The sequence below is a fragment of the Podarcis raffonei genome, chromosome 1, assembly GCF_027172205.1.
Source record: "Podarcis raffonei isolate rPodRaf1 chromosome 1, rPodRaf1.pri, whole genome shotgun sequence".
Lineage (NCBI taxonomy): Eukaryota > Metazoa > Chordata > Lepidosauria > Squamata > Lacertidae > Podarcis > Podarcis raffonei.
In genome coordinates this window covers 76369588-76389435 of record NC_070602.1, presented here as the reverse complement: position 1 = coordinate 76389435, position 19848 = coordinate 76369588, and the positions used below count along the sequence as shown (strand labels likewise).

General features: G+C 40.0%; 1 protein-coding gene across 10 annotated transcripts in view; it reads left to right on the top strand.

Moving 5' to 3' along the window:
• TSPAN4 (tetraspanin 4) overlaps window positions 1-19848 on the top strand; it is a 502529-nt gene that overhangs the window by 235306 nt on the left and 247375 nt on the right. Inside the window, exon 1 of one of the 10 annotated variants that reach the window (XM_053394635.1) lies at window positions 16414-16530. The exons of the other annotated variants lie outside the window; for them this stretch is intronic. Coding sequence (XP_053250610.1) covers window positions 16464-16530 — 67 coding nt within the window. The 5' untranslated portion in view covers window positions 16414-16463. Of the gene's footprint in view, window positions 1-16413; window positions 16531-19848 lie in introns of those variants that run through there. 10 annotated transcript variants of the gene reach the window in all.

Here is a 19848-nt window from a genome sequence, read left to right as displayed (position 1 = left end):
CATAAATTAACAATTTCCGTACAGAATTTTATGATTAATATGGAGGCTAAAGCTGCATGATAAGGGAATGTGTACAGATTTGCACATAATGCTAAGCAATGGTTAATTTAGCTACCATTTATTAAACCATGACTTAGAATACTGTACAGATCATGCCCAGAAGCTTAAATATGGTTTGTTTGCAGCCAATAAACTATGACCAATAAACAAAAAACAATAAACAAAATAAACAAAAAAACAAAAAACAAAAGCCAATAAACAAAAAACCATAGGTCCGTATAGTTAAACTATGGTTTTCTCAGTAGTGATGTATGATCGCCAAAGAATTTATGCTTTTAAATTATGGTGCTGGAGGAGACTCTTGAGAGTCCCATGGACTGCAAGAAGATCAAACCTATCCATTCTTAAAGAAATCAGCCCTGAGTGCTCACTGGAAGGACAGATCCTGAAGCTGAGACTCCAATACTTTGGCCACCTCATGAGAAGAGAAGACTCCCTGGAAAATAACCTGATGTTGGGAAAGATGGAGGGCACAAGGAGAAGGGGATGACAGAGGACAAGATGGTTGGATTGCGTTCTCGAAGCTACCAGCATGAGTTTGACCAAACTGCGGGAGGCAGTGGAAGACAGGAGTGCCTGGCGTGCTCTGGTCCATGGGGTCATGAAGAGTCGGACACGACTAAACGACTAAACAACAACAAATAAACTATGATCTGAAGCCATTGTTTTTACTGTGATGTAACATTCTTTGTGAACCCAGTACCCTTGCATAATCATGTGGCTTGACCATCCTGTCCTAGATGCTCACCAAGCTACAAAGGCATGAGTCAAAAACAACTAGAAGACAAACCAAATTTTGGAGAAACAGCCCATTGTTTATTTGAATTTGGTCAGGTGGGGCAGCTCATGGTTTGGTAAACAAACCATAGCTGGGTGTTATGTGTGAATCACACCATTGTCTTTGTCTTAAGTGCAGTCAGTAGAATCTAAACACACAATTTTCACTTTCTGTCCCCCCCCCCCAGTAGCAGGGGGCACATCAAAATCCAGTTTTGTAGTGTCTATCCATAGTGTCTTTGATTTGTTTATCATCACTGCAGACTGGTGAGGTGGGTGAATTTATAACCCCAAACTTTTACAAGAGTAAAGGTTTACAAAGACTCCTCCCTGTTCAATGTTTTGAGAGCTTGAGTTTTCTTTCTTGGTTGTGACTTTCTCTCTGTGCTAAGTAATTAAAAATTAATCAATGACTCAATATTTGGGAAACTATAACAAGCAAGAAAAACACAGCACAATATACAAAGGTTCTATTCCACAAGAAAAATAGTTTAAAGAAATGGAATCAACAGGGAAATATGCCTATTGTTCTACTGTACTGTGAGGGCAATTTAAAAATAATAATTGAGAATGTCCCTCCAGTATTCATGCACTAGGAAGTTAACAGGCTGACTGCAATTCTTTTGGATGATGTGCTTTTGTGTATCTGTGAGAGACAGAGATGCTCACAATCAGATTCAGAATGATGATGATGAATGAATGTATTTAGCATCAAAAAAAGAGATGGATGAAAGTTAGCAGACTACCACAGCCAATAGATGGTATAGTCTCTTTTCATTGTGCTGGTGCTGGCATGATAAGTATAATCTTTTATCTATTACTGATGCTCTTTTCCCTAGAGTTACCTTGTGAAATTGTTTCTTTTTCTGCTTTTTACAAAACTTTGAAGGAAGAAATGTGGATTATTGTGGATTATTGTTAGTTTAACATGACTGAATGTGTTACACCTGTAAGAAATGTTGAGGTGTGCTGTGTTTTAATACATTAGTAATGTCTTATTAACAACTTAGAAAATATATTTTATTAACAAAGTGCTTTAGAACATGTATTGTTGGGATAGATTATCCTGAGGGTAGCAACAGTTGAATCTTATTTCAGCCTCTGAACATTTAAACCAGAGTTCCAAGTGAGCTGAAAGAGCAGAAGCACCTCTGGCAAGACTCCCTTCTCTTTCATCCTGTTAATAAGTTGTCATGTGTAAGCAGTAGCAGGATGGTTATGAAATCTAACGTCCTGTGATTATGCGGGGGCAAGCTAGCCAAGGATGCTTAAAAAAATGTTCTAATTGGTCATCTTGCTTCGATCTTCCACTGGAAACTGCTCTGAGAACTCTGTGGCTTGTCAATTCAGATGTCAAGCCCACCTCCCTGGGCCCCCCCAACCTCGTTCAATGCCAATGAAAACTAAGAAATGAATAGAAAGAGAACCTACCCACAATAATGTAAGTTTACTACTTCCCCCTTTTCTCTTTCCCTGCTTTCTCTCTCCACCGTTATACTATATACAACATTAAAGTCTCACATCGAATATAACTGATCCGTAGAAAGGACTTTATGATCTGAAAATAGAGACAATATGTGTACTTCTGTAACCCAAGAAAATCTTTAACAAAAACAATTTTTAAAAAATGTCAAGCCCATCTGAACTGACAAATTGTGATTCACAAACTGTGGTTTCACATCACACTCTAGTGAAGCCAAAGTGATGTTTCTGTGCATTTTGTTAAACCATATATAAAAATCAGAGTTACATTTCAGAAATCAAATATTATTGCTGCCAACCTACTGCTGCAGGATGAAAAGCTTGAAGCACATATCAGTGCATGTGTGGATTTACCGTCTGTTTTATCCTCTCATGCAATCCAAGGCTTTAAAAAGATGGATAGTGGAAACAAGTCCAAAGCACAAACACAGCCCAGTTTCTCCGGATCTGCACAATCCTAGCAGACAAGAGAAATGAACTTTTATGTGGCTGGTCAGTGAGGAAGAAACACAAATTCCATTTCAGATTAATAGGCTCATGTTAACCTGCATTGTAGGTTGTTCTGTGTTAATAAGTGTATTTCAGTTAGTTAGTTTGTTAGACTTTATTTTTATGCCAGAAATGGCGAAACTTACCGGAAAAATAAGAAATCAAGACAACCAACTTTAATAAAATTATGGAAATGGTTTATTGAATATTTACAAATAAACTGTAAACATAAGAACATTGGCAGGATTATTGTAATAACCTGCAGTTTTATAAGAGTATATAAAGTAGATGAATAAATGAGTAAATTATGTTAAAATGGAATATGCAGAAAATATAAAAAAATAAATTTAAGGAACTGCAGAAAGAGGGGGAAGGAAGTAAAGTTTTGAAATGTTAAAATGATTCTGAAATTATTGAAATGTATAAAACTGAAAATCATAAATAAAATAATAATAATAAAGACATTTTTATGCCACCAAAAAAGCCCCCAAGACAGAGCACAAAGGTTAGGAAAAAATACAGATTCAACCAGTAAACTGTAGCTTTCAGAATGTTAAGACAACAATGTCTGATAGAGCTGGAGTTAAGCACTTCTAAGGTCCCAGGCAGGATATGTGGCAGAGCAGGTTGAAAAGCTTGCCCCTTTATACTCTGAACATAGTCTGCCCCCTGCATGTAAGCATGTGGTGTCATTTGATTACCCAACTTCCCAGGTTCCATTTTTTTACAGTCTGAGTGATCTGTGTAAACTGATAACTTTCAGAAATATTTGGGTTAGCCATCCATGCACTAGAGCAGTATTGGAGGGAAAATAACTCTTGTTGAAGAAAAACAGGGGAAGGGATTTTACCAAAGATTGGTTAGAGAACCATCAGCAGAGAAAGTTTGCAGGCAAAATGAAAACAAAGATGAGATTCCTTGTCTCCCACTATAAGCTTTTTGTGGTTAAGATAAATGTTGCATGTCACATAGTCTTTTAGGGCTCTTCCCTTTCAATTTGCTTTGGGAGTCTTATTTATCCTTCTAGTTTCCACTTGTATCTGAAGTCATCTGGAGGTATTTGTTACACAGCATATTTGAGACTGAAGGCATGAGTGGATGTGTCTTTCCTAATAACCACCAAATCAATGTGCAGAAACTTGAATGTGCTACACTGAAATTTTCATGTCTCCAGAGGGTGTCACAAATCTGCAGTCCTTGCCAGCTCAGACATAATGGCAAACTATAGTTAAAGGTAAAGGTAAAGGGACCCCTGACCATTAGGTCCAGTCATGGCTGACTTTGGGGTTGTGGTGCTTATCTTGCTTTATTGGCCAAGGGAGCCGGCGTACAGCTTCTGGGTCATGTGGCCAGCATGACTAAGCTGCTTCTGGCGAACCAGAGCAGCGCACGGAAACGCCGTTTACCTTCCCGCCGGAGCTGTACCTATTAATCTACTTGCACTTTGACGTGCTTTCGAACTGCTAGGTTGGCAGGAGCAGGGACCGAGCAATGGGAGCTCACCCCATCACAGGGATTCAAACCACCGACCTTCTCATCGGCAAGTCCTAGACTCTGTGGTTTAACCCACAGCAGCACCCGCGTCCCTTTTATGGTTTACTGCAATGTCTGAACTGACAAACCATCATTGTGGCTATAGCTGTACAACTTGAAGCCACTGTGACTGGTTTGCCATGAGATGGAAAAAGAAATCAGGTGAATAGCACAAACCATGGTTGGGCAAGATGCTTGCGTACAATGATAAGCAAAACCATGATTTAGTGCAAACACGAGTGGCTCCTGAAGAGAAGACTGGCAGATTTGGTCCTCTGGTTCTGCTGCTGCTACACTGCTATGAACTGAGCCATGGTTTGACTTAGCTTGCCATCTGACCCCCGTGTCATGGCCTGTCTTGCTTTAGATACAAGTTGTAGTCAAAGTTTGTTATATGGCTTACCGCTTGTGTTTTGTCCAGAGAAGACAAACTATGAGCCTGGGTTCAGATTACACAGTAAGTCAAATTGTCACTTATCTCACTGGAGGGGGGTCAAAGTGACCGCAGTCCCCTCTCTAGGAGCTGGCACACTTACATGTTTGCACTAAGCTATGGTTCCACTGAGTGTTATATGCAAACATGGTCATTGCCCTTTTTTTTATTTCAGATGGGCAATAAATTATTTTGAGAGACTTAGAAAGTGACTTTAAACCCTTTGTAGAGTAAGCATTCCATATGGAGATCACATAAAGCGTAAATACATGAGATTGTTCATTGTTCGTTCACTGTGCATTCTTTGTAAGTGAAATATTGCTTTGACAAATTTGATGTCCCATAGCTCAGATGAATTGTTTAGTTTTTTTTCCTGTCCTATTTCAGTGCCCTTAGGTAGGATATTATATGGATGCTTATTTGATTTTTATCTTCACAGTAGCCTACTGAAGGAGGTTAACCTGGGAGTGACTTTGCTCAAAGTCACCCAGTAAGCTCTATGGCTAAGTAAGCGACTTGAAAATAGATATTCCATGTCAAAACCCAACACTCTGTGTCGTTGATATCTCGTTACTTTTATTTCAGGTTGTTTCCCACTCCTTTATTCCAATCATCAGCTTTCCATTGCCCAGTTCCATATCCTGTCCCTTAAAACTCCTTCCCTCACCATACCAAACTGGCTTTTAACCACCTGAAGCTCATGGTCTTCTAAATTCAAGCTATTAAACAGTCACTGCATAATCACTTCTTAATTAAAATTGTTGGGTTGGATCCGATTAACAGAGTTCTAATAACAGAGACATCTGCTCATGCAAGTGGGTCTTGTGAAGAGAGAACAATTTCCCACCAATTCCCACTCATAAATATATCCTAGAGGTTGGAGAAAAGGGTAGGAACTGGACAGGAAGCTGTGGCGGGATTGATGCAAATACTTGCCCATTCTGTGAGCTGCAGCCTCTACTGAAATGTTGATTCTTCCACCAGTGGAAGGGGTACTCTAGATCCAGGTCAATGTCACTGTTCACAAGCTCATGTAGCTCATGGAACTGAGGACATTAATAACATGCAAACATCTTTTAAAAAAGAATTTAAGCAATATATAATGAAACATTGTGTTTATTTTTTATTTTTTTAAATCTGACTTCTAAAATATCAGGAGGGGCAAATTATTGTATATTTCTTGGTGAAATGGTGTGATTCAAAAAATAATGATGATGATGATGATGATGATGATGGTACAAACAGGTAAATTAACTCTTGTAATTTGTTCACAATCTCCCAGCTGGAACAAAATGGAACCATTAAAATGTTTTCTGCAGTAAACCAATATTTCAGCTAGTTTGAGACCCTGATTAAAACCGAGCCAGGTCTACTGCTATAATATTAATAGCTGTGGCAGCTTCTGTGAAAATAGCTGTTAAATGGGGAGTAAAAAGCTTTCCACACTGCCAAAAGTGTAATAAAAATGGAACTGTCAAGTATATAATGTTGTTGGCCGAAATGATTGTGACTTTACAATTTTCCAATGCATTGAGTTTATTTGATGTACGAGATACGAGTGTTGTAAGAGGTTAATATAGAGCCTTGACTGGGGAGACTTAAAAAGTGAAAGAGCACAAGATGGAAAGTTTTTACTTATTCCATAGATGGGACAATCCTTAGTTGTGTGCTATTCTGTGGTCCCCATCCTACAGTTTTGGTCAGGCGTTGCAGCCTGCCTGAGGAAGAGAACTTGATTCGAATTGATTGTTGTGGTGATCTCTTCTACACACAAGTACAGTGTGCAACTGAACATATTTATAACACCAGACATATAAAATATAATGGATAGAATAATGTCCCTCTACCCTGTCAATTTAAACCTGGCCAAAAAACCCCATGCAAATAAAAATGATTCTGTGCTGCTTCCAAAAGATGCTTAAAGGCTTGATAAGGGGAAATCACTACCATTAAAACTTATCTGCATGTGTTTCATGGTCTGCATTCACATACTGGTAGAACAGCATGTTTCATCGATATCTGAGATATTATAATGATAGGCTTCTAAGCCAGGCACATTGAATCATGCCTAAAAATCAAAGGAAGAACCAGTGCAAATAAAGCTCTTGTGTAATATAGTCCTATTTTGGCCATTCCTTCTTTTTACACATATTAAAAATAACCACCACATACCTTATTCTGGGCAAGCCCTTGAGGACTCAGAACTGATATTACAAAGTCTGGCTGTAATTCAAAGAGTTTAGTTAGCTACAGAGAAAGGAAAGATGCACTTCTGGGACTGCTGAGAATTGCCTGATGACCCGAACAAAGCATTTTCAGATGCTTAGTAAACGTGTTTTCTCTGTAAAGTAGCCTTTCCCAACCTGGTGCTCTCCAGATGTTTTGGACTACAAGTCCCATCAGACCCAGCCAGGGTTTGAGAGCTGTGTAGCCTAAACAGTTGGGAATGCACTGGCTTGGCAAAGACTGCTGTAGAGTATCTTTTAAAGGATGCATAAGCAACATGACAACTGAAGATTCCTCTTTCCTTTTGGCTCTTAGTACATGGAGGAGAGCCTGCACCAAATTCTCTAGGATCCTCACCAGCCTCCTATAACAATTGTGTAGAGATTGCTGCCAACTGTATAGTGATGCTGCACTTGTATGGCTGGTATCATTTTGCCTATATCTACCCAGCTGTGTACCAGTTAATTTAGTTCATTTATTGAGCAATTACACCCTGTGTAAGAAATTTGAAACAAACCATCATAAGAAATAATGATGGCACTGGACATCAAGCGGTATTTGTAAAGCTAAGTGAAGTAACATTGTGGTGGCGATCCTGTGCACACCTACTTAGGAGTATCCTTTTGAATTTAGTGGGGTTTATTTCCAGGTTAAAAATGCACAGGATTCCATTATGCAAGAACTTTATTTCTGAATTTAAAATACAGGTCCTTTTGACTAGTGTGATTTCAGCTGGGGCACATGGTTCCCCCACAAATTCCTTCATTTCATTTCTTTTTAATCTACCCCTTTTCCTTCTTATTTATTGACATGGTTCTTGCATTGGTATCTAGAGATGGTTTTTCCTTTGCAGCAAGACCTATTGTTTAAGAGCATATATCCTTTAAGTGTAGACTGGAGATACAAATATCATTTACTTTGAAAATTAATAATTCTGGCACATACCCAGCAGGTTACTTAAGGGACCACCCATAAAGTATGTCATGTATTCAAGAGAGTGGAACCGGTATAGAAAAGTGGCAAGAAAGTAAGTATTTATTACTGGTTTAAAATAGGCAAGGGAGTAGTTAAACAAAAGACCTTAAAGTGTGACATACTTTATGGATAGTCCCTAAGCATATTTTCAAAATGGCTACACTCAAGTTCTTAAATGAATTAACTTTGGTTGCTTCCACACATAGAGCCCTTATTGCTGTTGAAACATGGATTTTTCACAATTGTTTGGAAGTGAACATTACATAAGAATGTAGGAAGAGCCTGCTGGCTCAGGCCAATGTCTCATCTAGTTCAGCATCCTGTTCTCACAATAGCCAACCAGGTGCCTGTGGGAAGCCTACATGAAGGACATGAGCAAAACAATGGAATTAAAATGGAAGTTACACACAAGCACAAGTGTTACATTACCCAACAATGCCTGCCATACAACCAAGATCTTTCTATAATGTCTACTCACAACTGAGATCTTTCTTCTTCTTCTTCTTCTTCTTCTTCTTCTTCTTCTTCTTCTTCTTCTTGTTTAGTCGTTTAGTCGTGTCCGACTCTTCGTGACCCCATGAACCAGAGCACGCCAGGCACTCCTGTCTTCCACTGCCTCCAGCAGTTTGGTCAAACTCATGCTGGTAGCTTCGAGAACACTGTCCAACCATCTCGTCCTCTGTCATCCCCTTCTCCTTGTGCCCTCAATCTTTCCCAGCATCAGGGTCTTTTCCAGGGAGTCTTCTCTTCTCATGAGGTGGCCAAAGTATTGGAGCCTCAGCTTCAGGGAGATCTTTCTACTATTAATTGAAAGCTTCCTGTGTTCTGGCTATGCCCATGTTGTTGCTTTCCTGCAGCATGGTTGATGGATGAAGGCTGAATTGCCCCATAATTGCCTTGGCAAGATTCTCCTAACTACCCTCATCAGCTGAAGACCTGGGCAAGAACTTCTGCTTGTGTAATGGAGCTTTCTCCACTCTCCTCTCCTGCATGTCCCCAGAAATTGTAGAGTGTGTGTGTGTGTGTTGGGAGATGATTCCATCTGGCAGGCTGGAATGTTTGCACAGTCAGAATTATTGAAAGAGCGAAAATTCAATTCCGCCCCTGCATATTAAATCGTCTTTTGTTCCCTTTGTGTGTTTATATGCATGTTTGTTAAATTGCTGCTTCATTTCCATTTCCCCTTTTCCTTTCATTATAGTGAAATAGCACTATTTCACCATAATGGTAAATAAAAAGGGGAAATAAATAATGAAAAGAAACTAGTAATGTAATACCCAATCTTTGGGGAACACTGGGTGATTAAATAAGGGGCAATTCATCACTGATCTTCCAGCTGCACTGAGTAGGAAACCAGTAAAATTGGAAGAACCCATACTGTAATCAGGAAGCTTTACATTTGAAGGAATAGTTACTCTAAAAACAACCTGTTTTTAAAAAGCAAAAATCCTATCACAAATCAGGCCTGGAAAAACTAGAGGAGGATGAACAGAATGCAATGATTTGACAAGGATTCACTGTAAAAAGTTGCAATTCCAAAGCAACCTTTGTTGATTGCCTTATCTATATCTCATATCAAAAGTCTGGTGTTTTTTTCCTCATTTTGAAGAAAAGGGTAATCCAAAATTTGCTAAACTAAAGGTTGAGTGCTTCTTTTTAATCTTTAAGCCTACTGCATTCATTGCAGGCTGTTTATATTCAAAAGAAGAGAGAAAGCACAGCAAACAATTGCAGATATGAAAGTATTTATCAGCCCTAAGCTGCCATGTTTTATTAGTTTATATCCCTACCTTCTGGCTCCGTTAAATTTGCAGGTTTGTTCAGAATTATTTATCAATTGAATGGTAACCACTGTAATAAGGAAGATGCATGATACAGCTTACATGCACGAGTCAAAAAGCTTTGTTTTTAAGCACACTGCTCAAAATTCAATTAAAAGGTCTGTTGAAGTAAAGGTGATTTGTTTTACTTTTGCTCGCTTGCTTTTGCTGCAGCCTTCACTACAGCTCTATTTAGCGAAGTTAAAATGTGAAGCATTTTTTATTACAGTGTAGTGAGGAGAGAGTGAGAATGCGCACAGCAACCATCCTGTTCTTACCAGTTTATCAACTAAGGATTCCAGCTGGGAATTTACACATTAATAGAGGAGGATGTAGGAGAGTATTTCCTTCAAAAGCTACCATAGTATGATTTATTTATTCTCCTTGGTGGAGTCTGTGGCTGCTGCCATTTTAACTACCCAAACTACAGACAGAAATAAATTTCCACTTCACACTAGCGGTAGATGAGGGATTCTCAGGAGGGGAGGATTAGGGAGGGATCCTTGTGATTTACTCCTTATAGAAGACTGATAGGAGTGATTCATTTCTGAGCAGGTGGCATGGCACACTGCACAACGGGAAGACAAAAAACAAACAAACACAAAATTGAACCTTTATTATTACCCCACCCATCTAACTGGGTTGCCCCAGCCACTGGCTCCCAACACACACACACACACACACACACACACACACACACTATTAAACATTTAAAAACTTCCTTGTGCAGGGCTGCCTTCAGATGTTTTCTAAAGTTTGTATAGTTACTTATCTCCTTGGCTCGGGGGTCGCATAACTCCATACCGTCCAACATTTCTCTGTTGAAATAGAGATATCCTGCCACACCCTCCAAATTTTCTCCAGTGAAAATAGCGACATCCTAAGGAAAAGTGGAGCATTCTGGGATCAAATCAGAAACCATTATTGCTTCTGTAAATCTGGGACTGTCCCCAAAAAATAGTGACACTTGAAGGATCTGAGAGTCTATTTGGCCAAATACGTATTGAGAATATTGGTGTGTGCACATTAACAGAGGTAGACAATATGCCAAGCTGAAAAGTAACTATCCTAGAAATAAAGAAGAGTATATAAAGGCTAGTAGCAAAACCTCTTTTTGAAATTGAAAATAATATTTGACATTCCACTGGGGCTTTGGAGTGTTCAGTGCATCATTCATATACACTGGAAATTTTACACCATCACATTTATCTTTACAACAACCTTGTGTGATAAAAAAATCATATTTCATTTTAAAAGGACAAATCTGGATGCCTTGGAGGGCTGCACAAGCGCTCCAAATCTGCTTTGGTTGTTTAGTCTGAATTTGCCAGTATGCCATTGAATCCCACCTGCAAAATGTGATAATGTCTTTGCTGATCAATTGGTGGCTGGAGGAGCCCTTCATGTTTGGGAGAAAGCATCCTAGGTGCATAAATAATAGTCTTTGGGGCGGAAGGCTGTGCAAGGTAGCCGGAGTGGGCCCCTGGATTGCCTCTTACCAGTGTTGGCAAACATCTGTTCCAAATTGAAGGCCACAGAATAAGTAAATCGTTTAAGTGGAAGAGGACTAGGCAGCAAAGATCTACCTCTTGCTATATGAAACCTATCTTGTTGAGTTGATAAGAGCAGATCAGGCCAAACCATGAGGGAAGAGAGGGGATATATGTCTATGTAAAACTCCAGTTTTACATAGGCGTACGACAAGGCTGTATTTTGTCTCCCTGCTTATTTAATTTATACGCAGAATACATCATGCGAAAGGCTGAGCTGGATGAATCCCAAGCTGGAATTAAGATTGCCGGAAGAAATATCAACAACCTCAGATATGCAGATGACACAACCTTGATGGCAGAAAGTGAGGAGGAATTAAAGAACCTTTTAATGAGGGTGAAAGAGGAGAGCGCAAAATATGGTCTGAGGCTCAACATCAAAAAAACGAAGATCATGGCCACTGGTCCCATCACCTCCTGGCAAATAGAAAGGGAAGAAATGGAGGCAGTGAGAGATTTTACTTTCTTGGGCTCCATGATCACTGCAGATGGTGACAGCAGCCACGAAATTAAAAGACGCCTGCTTCTTGGGAGAAGGGCAATGACAGGCCTAGACAGCATCTTGAGAAGTAGAGACGTCACCTTGCCAACAAAGGTCCGTATAGTTAAAGCCATGGTTTTCCCAGTAGTGATGTATGGAAGTGAGAGCTGGACCATAAAGAAGGCTGATCGCCGAAGAATTGATGCTTTTGAATTATGGTGCTGGAGAAGACTCTTGAGAGTCCCATGGACTGCAAGAAGATCAAACGCATCCATTCTTAAGGAAATCAGCCCTGAGTGCTCACTGGAAGGACAGATCGTGAAGCTGAGGCTCCAGTACTTTGGCCACCTCATGAGAAGAGAAGACTCCCTGGAGAAGACACTGATGCTGGGAAAGATGGAGGGCACAAGGAGAAGGGGGCGACAGAGGATGAGATGGTTGGATAGTGTTCTCGAAGCCACAAACATGAGTCTGGCCAAACTGCGGGAGGTAGTGGAGGACAGAGGTGCCTGGCGTGCTCTGGTCCATGGGGTCACGAAGAGTCGGACACGACTAAACGACTAAACAACAACAACAAAAAACTCCAGTTAGTATTGGATGTTACAGTGTTTTCGATTTGATACAGAATGATCCAACATTAGCATTATGCGATGTAAGCATTTTGAATTTCCCAAGATGAAGTTTTTATACTGAATGTTTGGTGCTCGCTTTCTGGCATTTAGTGTTATTGAATGTTTACTTCTGAAACAAAATTACTTGGGACACTGCCAGCTCAGATGTTCAATAGCAGGAAATACGTTGTGGATTGAAAACACACACACATACCATGAGTTGTAATCTTCAATCATGCAGGGCTGTTTGGAGTTGTGGTGAACATTTGCAATTTCTGTTTCTGTGTGTCTCTCAGATATCCATAGCCATTGGTAATTTGCTGGGAATGATGGAAACAACAGGTTACAGCAAGGACAAGGGCTGCTGTGATCAATAGAATAAATTCCCACTGGGAAATGGACTTTGAAGTTGCAGGTACAAACTGAGGTTTTGCTTATCCTTGTTTTTATTCGTGCAGCAAAAACACATATTGGACATGGATTCTAATTTCCGCTTCGTTGGGGATACAGCATTCAGTACCTTAGAGGATATATTTGGATGATATTTGGAGATAATTTTGTCCAGGATTTGCACCTGCTATTCTTTGTTCAACAAATAAGGTGTTTTCAAACCAAGAATATGGTTGCAAATATTGTAAAACTGCACTTAATCCTTGAGCACTAGGGAATTGGGCTGGTGGGTCGGGAGCACGGGGTCTGAGGCTGCCTTCCTATGAGAAAATGAAGAACAGGTACCTTATGTGAGGAGCTCTCTGTTTGCATTGGGATGTGTGTGCAAAAGGAGATTAGAAAACAATTAACTGGAGGACGTGGAATGAACTTGCTGCTTTGGAATCTGCTCTGTTTGCTCCCCCATCCCCTTGCATATACTCCTGAGGGAGCAAGGATAGCTATGGTTAAATATTCTTAACAGCACTAACCTAAACATCCTTACTTAAAAATAAATTTAATGTGGCTTGCTTCCTAATAAGCATGCTTAAGGAGTACAGCCTCAGTTAGCCTTTTATTATATCATGCCTATTTAAAGGTAAAATACCAGGAGTCAGTGTTGCACGCTGCAACGCTGCAGTTAATGTGACTGCAGGAGCAGACAAAAACCCACTTAAAATAACACTGCCGATATTGTAGCACTGGCAGCCACTTTCCCAATAACTCCATCCTTACCCCTCATCAGTCATAATGTGATTGGTTCAATATTGCCATACATTAGCTATACATTGGCTGTTCCAGCTTACTGTGTATTCCCTTGTTGCTTCTCTTATCATTGCGGGGGGCGGGGGTGGTGGTGTCTGGATTTGGCCAAGTCCAAAATCCTTATCTCACCTGGAATACTGGAACCTAGGGAATGGACACTTCCTATTCTGTTCTCAGACTTGATTTGGCTGTTGAAGCTGCCCAGAGTGACTCTGGGGCAACCTGGTCAGATGGGTGGGGTACAAACAAATTATTATTATTTTATTTTGTTTTATTTTGTTTTATTTTGTTTTATTTTATTACTACTACTACTACTACTACTACTACTACTACTACTACTACTATTCTAGTGATTGAGATAGAATGTGAGTTTAGGGGGCATGCTCCATGGATAAAAGATTATGCACATTTAGTTTCCTACACATGCATCACCAAAATATAAATGAACTCCTCATTTCAGAAACAAGAAGTGATGGTAAGAAAAATAGACTTGCTTATTGAGGAACTTGTTGTTTTTTAAACTTAGTGTCTGTTGTTGCTTCAGTTCTGCCCCTTTTCTTTTTATTAAGACAGTGATATATTAGAAATTGTTTGATTATAACAGAAATAGAAGTGCTTATGAAACAATAGAAATGTAGTTGGCACCATTTTGTTTTAATAACTGAAGACATTCACAGAGGAGTGCAGTTTAGAGCTTGGATTCAACAGATGTTTAATGGACTTGTTCATACCAAGATCCCATGAGTATTTATCATTTCTCTAAGTATTTAGCATCAAACATAACTTAATATACACCCATGGAGGAAAATAGTCTTTGAAGCAGCCCCAGGTCTATGGCATTCTGTAGAACTCAGCAGTTGTTTTTCGTGCTACTGCTGTCAAGTTCAATTCCTCTGTGCAGCAGAAATCATGGGCTTCTGTTGTGACTTTAGGATTGTAACCGAATCTGCTGCATAGAATGTGTGTATCTGCTGATAAGAATTCATTATATTGGCCTTTTAGGAGCTACAGTGCTTTCTGGGGAGATAGTTTTGTTTCATCCCTTCTGCATTTTGTGGGTGTGTCTTATTTGAGGGATTGCAGCTTCCTATTCAGTAGATATGATATTATCTACAGTTATTCATGTTATGTTACTTGGTATTATACACAGAAAGCTTCTGAATATTCATCTGTTACGCTAATGGCCCTGGATGATTGGCTAAGGTGTCTTGTCTCCTAATAGTGGAAGATCTCCCTTGATTGGTTAGAACACAGGTTTTCAACCTTTTTGAGTCCATGTCTCCCTTGATCAACTACATTATTTCTGCGGCACCCCTGTGGGGCTCAGGAGCCCAGCTATGGCACCCCTTGCCTGCAGAGCTGTTAGCCTCTCACCCTTTTTTGAACACCCTCCCTTGGGGAGTGTTCCCTCAGTCTCCTTTCCTCTCCCTGGGAGTCCTCTGGGCAGGTGTTGCTGCCTCCGCTGGATTGCTATTCCACCATGTGATTGTCCTTTTTATTTTTATCCATCACCAAAGCATGATTCATGTTTATTGTGACGTTTCCTGTTATTAGGACATTCTGGAGCTTGTGTACAGTGGACCCTCGGGTTACGTTACCTTCAGGTAATGTAGCTTTCGGGTTGCGAACGCGGCAAACCCGGAAGTGTATTCTTCTGCATGTGCAGAAGCGCTCTATTGCACCACGCGTGTGTGCAGAAGTGACGCCTCTATTTGCGGATTTTTCAGGGTACTTACAGACCCCTGGAACGAATTAAATTCGTATCCAGAGGGTCCACTGTTTTTGGTCTGTTTCTTCGAGTCCACCAACCTGTTTATGATGAATGAGGTGCATGAGCATCAGGTATCCCAAACAGAACAGTCCACTTCAGGCACAATGATCTGGGTTTAATAAATTATGGTCTATTAAATCATGAAGGAACATTGTGCCCATGCGTTCCCTTTCCTCCTTCCTTTTCTCACATGTCATAATATAGTAGCCCAATTTACACATCACATTGAAGCAAATTGTGATTTAATGTGAATGAGCTGTATGGTGGTGCAGGCTGCACATAAGTTTCCATAGTGTTCCTTCCTGCTGCTGGACTGAGCTTTGGGGGTGGGGGGTGGGATGCTTTCTCCTGGGAAAGTGCCCAGTTTGTCCTTCCATAAATAGTATTTGGATGGGCACAAGGGTCATTCTCAGTGCAAAAAAGACCTGGCTTATTAGAATGAGGTCTACAATTGAACTGTGCCATGGTTTGCAGACTTAAGGTTCCTTTACCCCTGTTTCTTGCAACTTAATATTTCATAATTTTCATGTCTGCAAAGAGATTTCTTTCCTGCTCCTCCTCCACTTCTTCCTTTTTCTTTTTTATATCAGTTGGGGGATAAAATCAAATTCTTAAAAGAAATATTGTGTGCATATGAAATTAAGCTCCTTGTTTTGGAGGAACTGTCCCTAAAATGTTTACAGTGAAAAGTAAGAAATAAATTATACACACACACATACCATGGATCAATAGCCTGACTTTTTGATTGTTGTCAATAATAGCAGTGTGTAAGCTCACTTTTTCCTGTTAGCAACTGTGCAGTTTAAAAAGCTACAGCAAATGCCAGAGAACCATAGATCCCTAAAGCACATCCTGAACTAGCTGGGAATGGTTTTTTCTTTAGAAGTCTTTATAGAACAGAGAGGCTGCGGCTGGTCAAGGGTAAAAATAGTTCCGAGTTTTCAATTGCTACATTCCTGCTGGAGCCTGAAATCATGAATCAGGACTCCACTCAGACACTGCAAGGCTGAGCAAGGGAGCTGTGGTATGTAAGGCAGGAGGGGAACAAGCAGCAAGCCGAGATGAGCGTACCCACAGCTTCGCTAATCCTTTGGGATGGACCTGTCTTACTTGTGCAGCCCCAACCAGGTACAGTGTATGTAGTGTTGTCTTGGGTTCTGGTGGCTCTCTCTAGCACCATAATGCTGTAAATACAATGATGACATGGTCTGAACTGTGCAAAATGTTTAATTTCCTCACCCTCAACCAAATTCAACTTTTTAAGGGCTCTTTCATTGCACGTTAAAGCTGACAGAGCTTTTAAAGTCCTATGTGTTGGCTAAAGTTTTAGATATACACATTCTGGCCACTTGCTGTGCTTGAATTTGAGTTCACCTATGTTCCTAGTTCTTAGGGAAAGTTTCCAGCCGCCAATTGTTTGGGGGGGAATCTAGCTACTGGAATTTATAGAGATTCCAAGCCGCTCTCATCTGTCCAGAAGCCTGATAAAATTAGCACTACTTCCAAGGCAGTTTTCAGCAAGAGAAGTTGCTAGAGATGGATAGTTCAGTTTTCAGTATGCATTAGTAGAGTGTGGTGTGTCTGGTTGTGAATTAGAGCCTAAATTATGTGAATGATAATACACATGAATGAGGTCAGAAATAAATAGCTAGGAAGTTGCATTATGGATTATGGAGATCAACACCAATTTAGGTTGTAGTGCTGATCGGACTTCTTATCTGGCGTTCAGTTTTAGGGAGTTGCTGGAAAGGAGTTGGTAAGGCATAAGGATGTAATTTTATTTGTATAATGTATATTTATTTAACTGCTGATTTTATTTAGATGGGAGGAATTAGGCCAACTGTTTTTTAATTTCTGACTTCTATCAATAATGTTAATATGTATATGTAAACAGTTTAGAATTTTTTACAGGTTAGCACTATACAAATTCTGATAAATTCATTGTTATTTATTATATTTAATATAAATAAATAAAATTGGTAAAATGTTAAAAAGGAAGAACGTTCATATGGCTTATCATCATCATCATCATCATCATCATCATCATCAAGTATTTTTGATTTAATAAGATCAGGTATAACTCAAAGCATAGTTCATATTACATCCAAAGATCACAGGGCAGTTCACGGCATAAAAATACAAAATAAGCACACAAAATACATAATAAAACAAAAAAAAAAACCAGTTAGCCCCCTCCAACAAACACATTTAAAAGGCCATAGAATGTTTAATCAACTGAACACCTGGTTGAAGAGAAACGTTTTCACCTGGTGCCTAAAGATATGTAATGATGGCACCAGGTGAGCCTCCCTGGGAGATAAACTTCATGTAGAAGGATCATGTCCCTCCACCAACTTGGCAGTACTTACCTTCTTATGAGTCTGTAGTTATATGCCCTACAATACTGGTAGTATGACCCCATCATCAACACACAGTTGGTATTTTTCAGGTGACCTCTGTCCCCTGAGATCAAGCAACCAGTTTGCACCAGATGATTAACGTCCTTTTAAGTCTCCCATACACTGTACTGACATTGGTCTGGTTTGTATGCAATACTAAGCCAAACCAGTGCTTTTTTCCTGGGGGGAAGCAGGGGTATGCATACCCCTAAACATTTTGTGAATCTTTGTACTTTTCTCCATTTACTGTATTTATTTTTCTGGATTTGAACTATAAAATGGTGATTTTCTTGAGTCAAAATGAGCGTACCCACAGCTTCGCTAATCCTTTGGGATGGACCTGTCTTACTTGTGCAGCCCCTTTAAACTTTTTTTTTTAGAAAAAAAGCACTGAGCCAAACTATGGCATGCTATAGTGTGAGCTAAGGCATGGTTTGACTTAGCATTATGTGCAACTGTGGGCTTGTGGCTTGTGGACCACATCACATCGGGCTAGGGTTTACTGGGAGGGCTAAGGATTCTGGATGTGTAACACCAGCGTGAATGATATGATAGCATTTTGGAGCTGAAAACAGCCACAACTTTATTGATTATTGATGTACGGTAAGTAAGCTTCGGCATAGGCATTGTGTATGTATAGGCATTGGGCTTTGGCATAGGCATTGGGCATCAATGGCTGGCCGCGTGGGTCAACCCCACCCCACCACACTTCCTCAGCATCTGCACCAGGCCATAACTGCTTCCCCACAGAAAGGTTAAGTGGTCATTGACTAAACAAGATTTGCTTGTGGTTGATACTCATGTTATCTTTGCGGGAGACAAACCACAAGCTCTCGTTCACATGTAACACTAAGCCAGACCATGACTTAGTTCTCTGTAGCATGGCAGCAGCAGGACCAGGAAAGGAATACAATGGCCACCATTTTCTAAATTGGTACTAGCATGCTTGCTTATTCATGCTAAGCCATAATTTGCCTTAGTCTTCTGTGCAAGTAGAGCCATTATACTTGGGCTTTCCAGACAGTGTTTTATCTACCCTGGCTCTACTGTCATTCCTCTGTGCCTTGTAGACATACAGGGAACCAGCATTCATTCTGCAATTAAAAGGGGGTCATGTGCAATGCATGGGCATATTCCATTCTCAAAACAAACAAACATGTAGATATTCCCCACTAGCAACAAGGATAATTTTATGTAGCATTGAGCCAATCAGGATTATGAAAGACTGTGATCACTTGCCCTAAAGATGGCTCTGACTTACTAGTGGCAGATATAGAGCATGACAGTTTAGGAGATTTGAGAGCTTGGTTTGTGTATTTGTATTTTATTGATCATCTGAAGAGAGCACAGTCATAGCAACCTTTTGTGTTGGCAAAATCCCTCTGACACATGATATTTCCATAGCTTTCTTCATTTAGGAACAGGAATCTTACAGAGCATTGCAATTATAAGGTTAAGAATCTTCCACACAGCATTTCTGCAGAAGGGTGTGGATTCTCATTATTTGTGTGTGTTTTTTCCTGTTCCCTGTGAGATACCCTGTTGTACTATCAAAGAATTTTACCCAGTCTTAAAATACTGTATTGCATGACAGGCAAATCTCCAGCAGTTGCGGTGTGGGTGTTTCACCTGTCCCATAATTTTCCTATTAATATCCAAAATGCAAAGGGTATTTGTGGCATTTGCTGATAGTTTACTGTACTGTTAGTATCTATGGGAAACTTGCTCTGATGCTATATGTCACACACCTCACTTGTAAGACCCTGGTACTTTTTATCGTCTCTCCAGTTGTCTTTTGAATACTGCCGTCTACTGACATTTCTGCAAAGGACTGGACACAAGCTTATCTTTAAGCACATGAGTAGTTTCATAGCCATTCCGCTTTGTTATGCCCAGAGTGAAGTAGCTATTTAAGAGCTTGGCACGATCAAGGCAACATTGCACTTTTGTAGGGTCAAGTTCTAAGCAAAACTACTAAGTTTAGTGACAGAGGCCAAGTCAGGAATTGTATTCAGCTTGTCTTTTGTCCTTATGACCTGTACTGCTG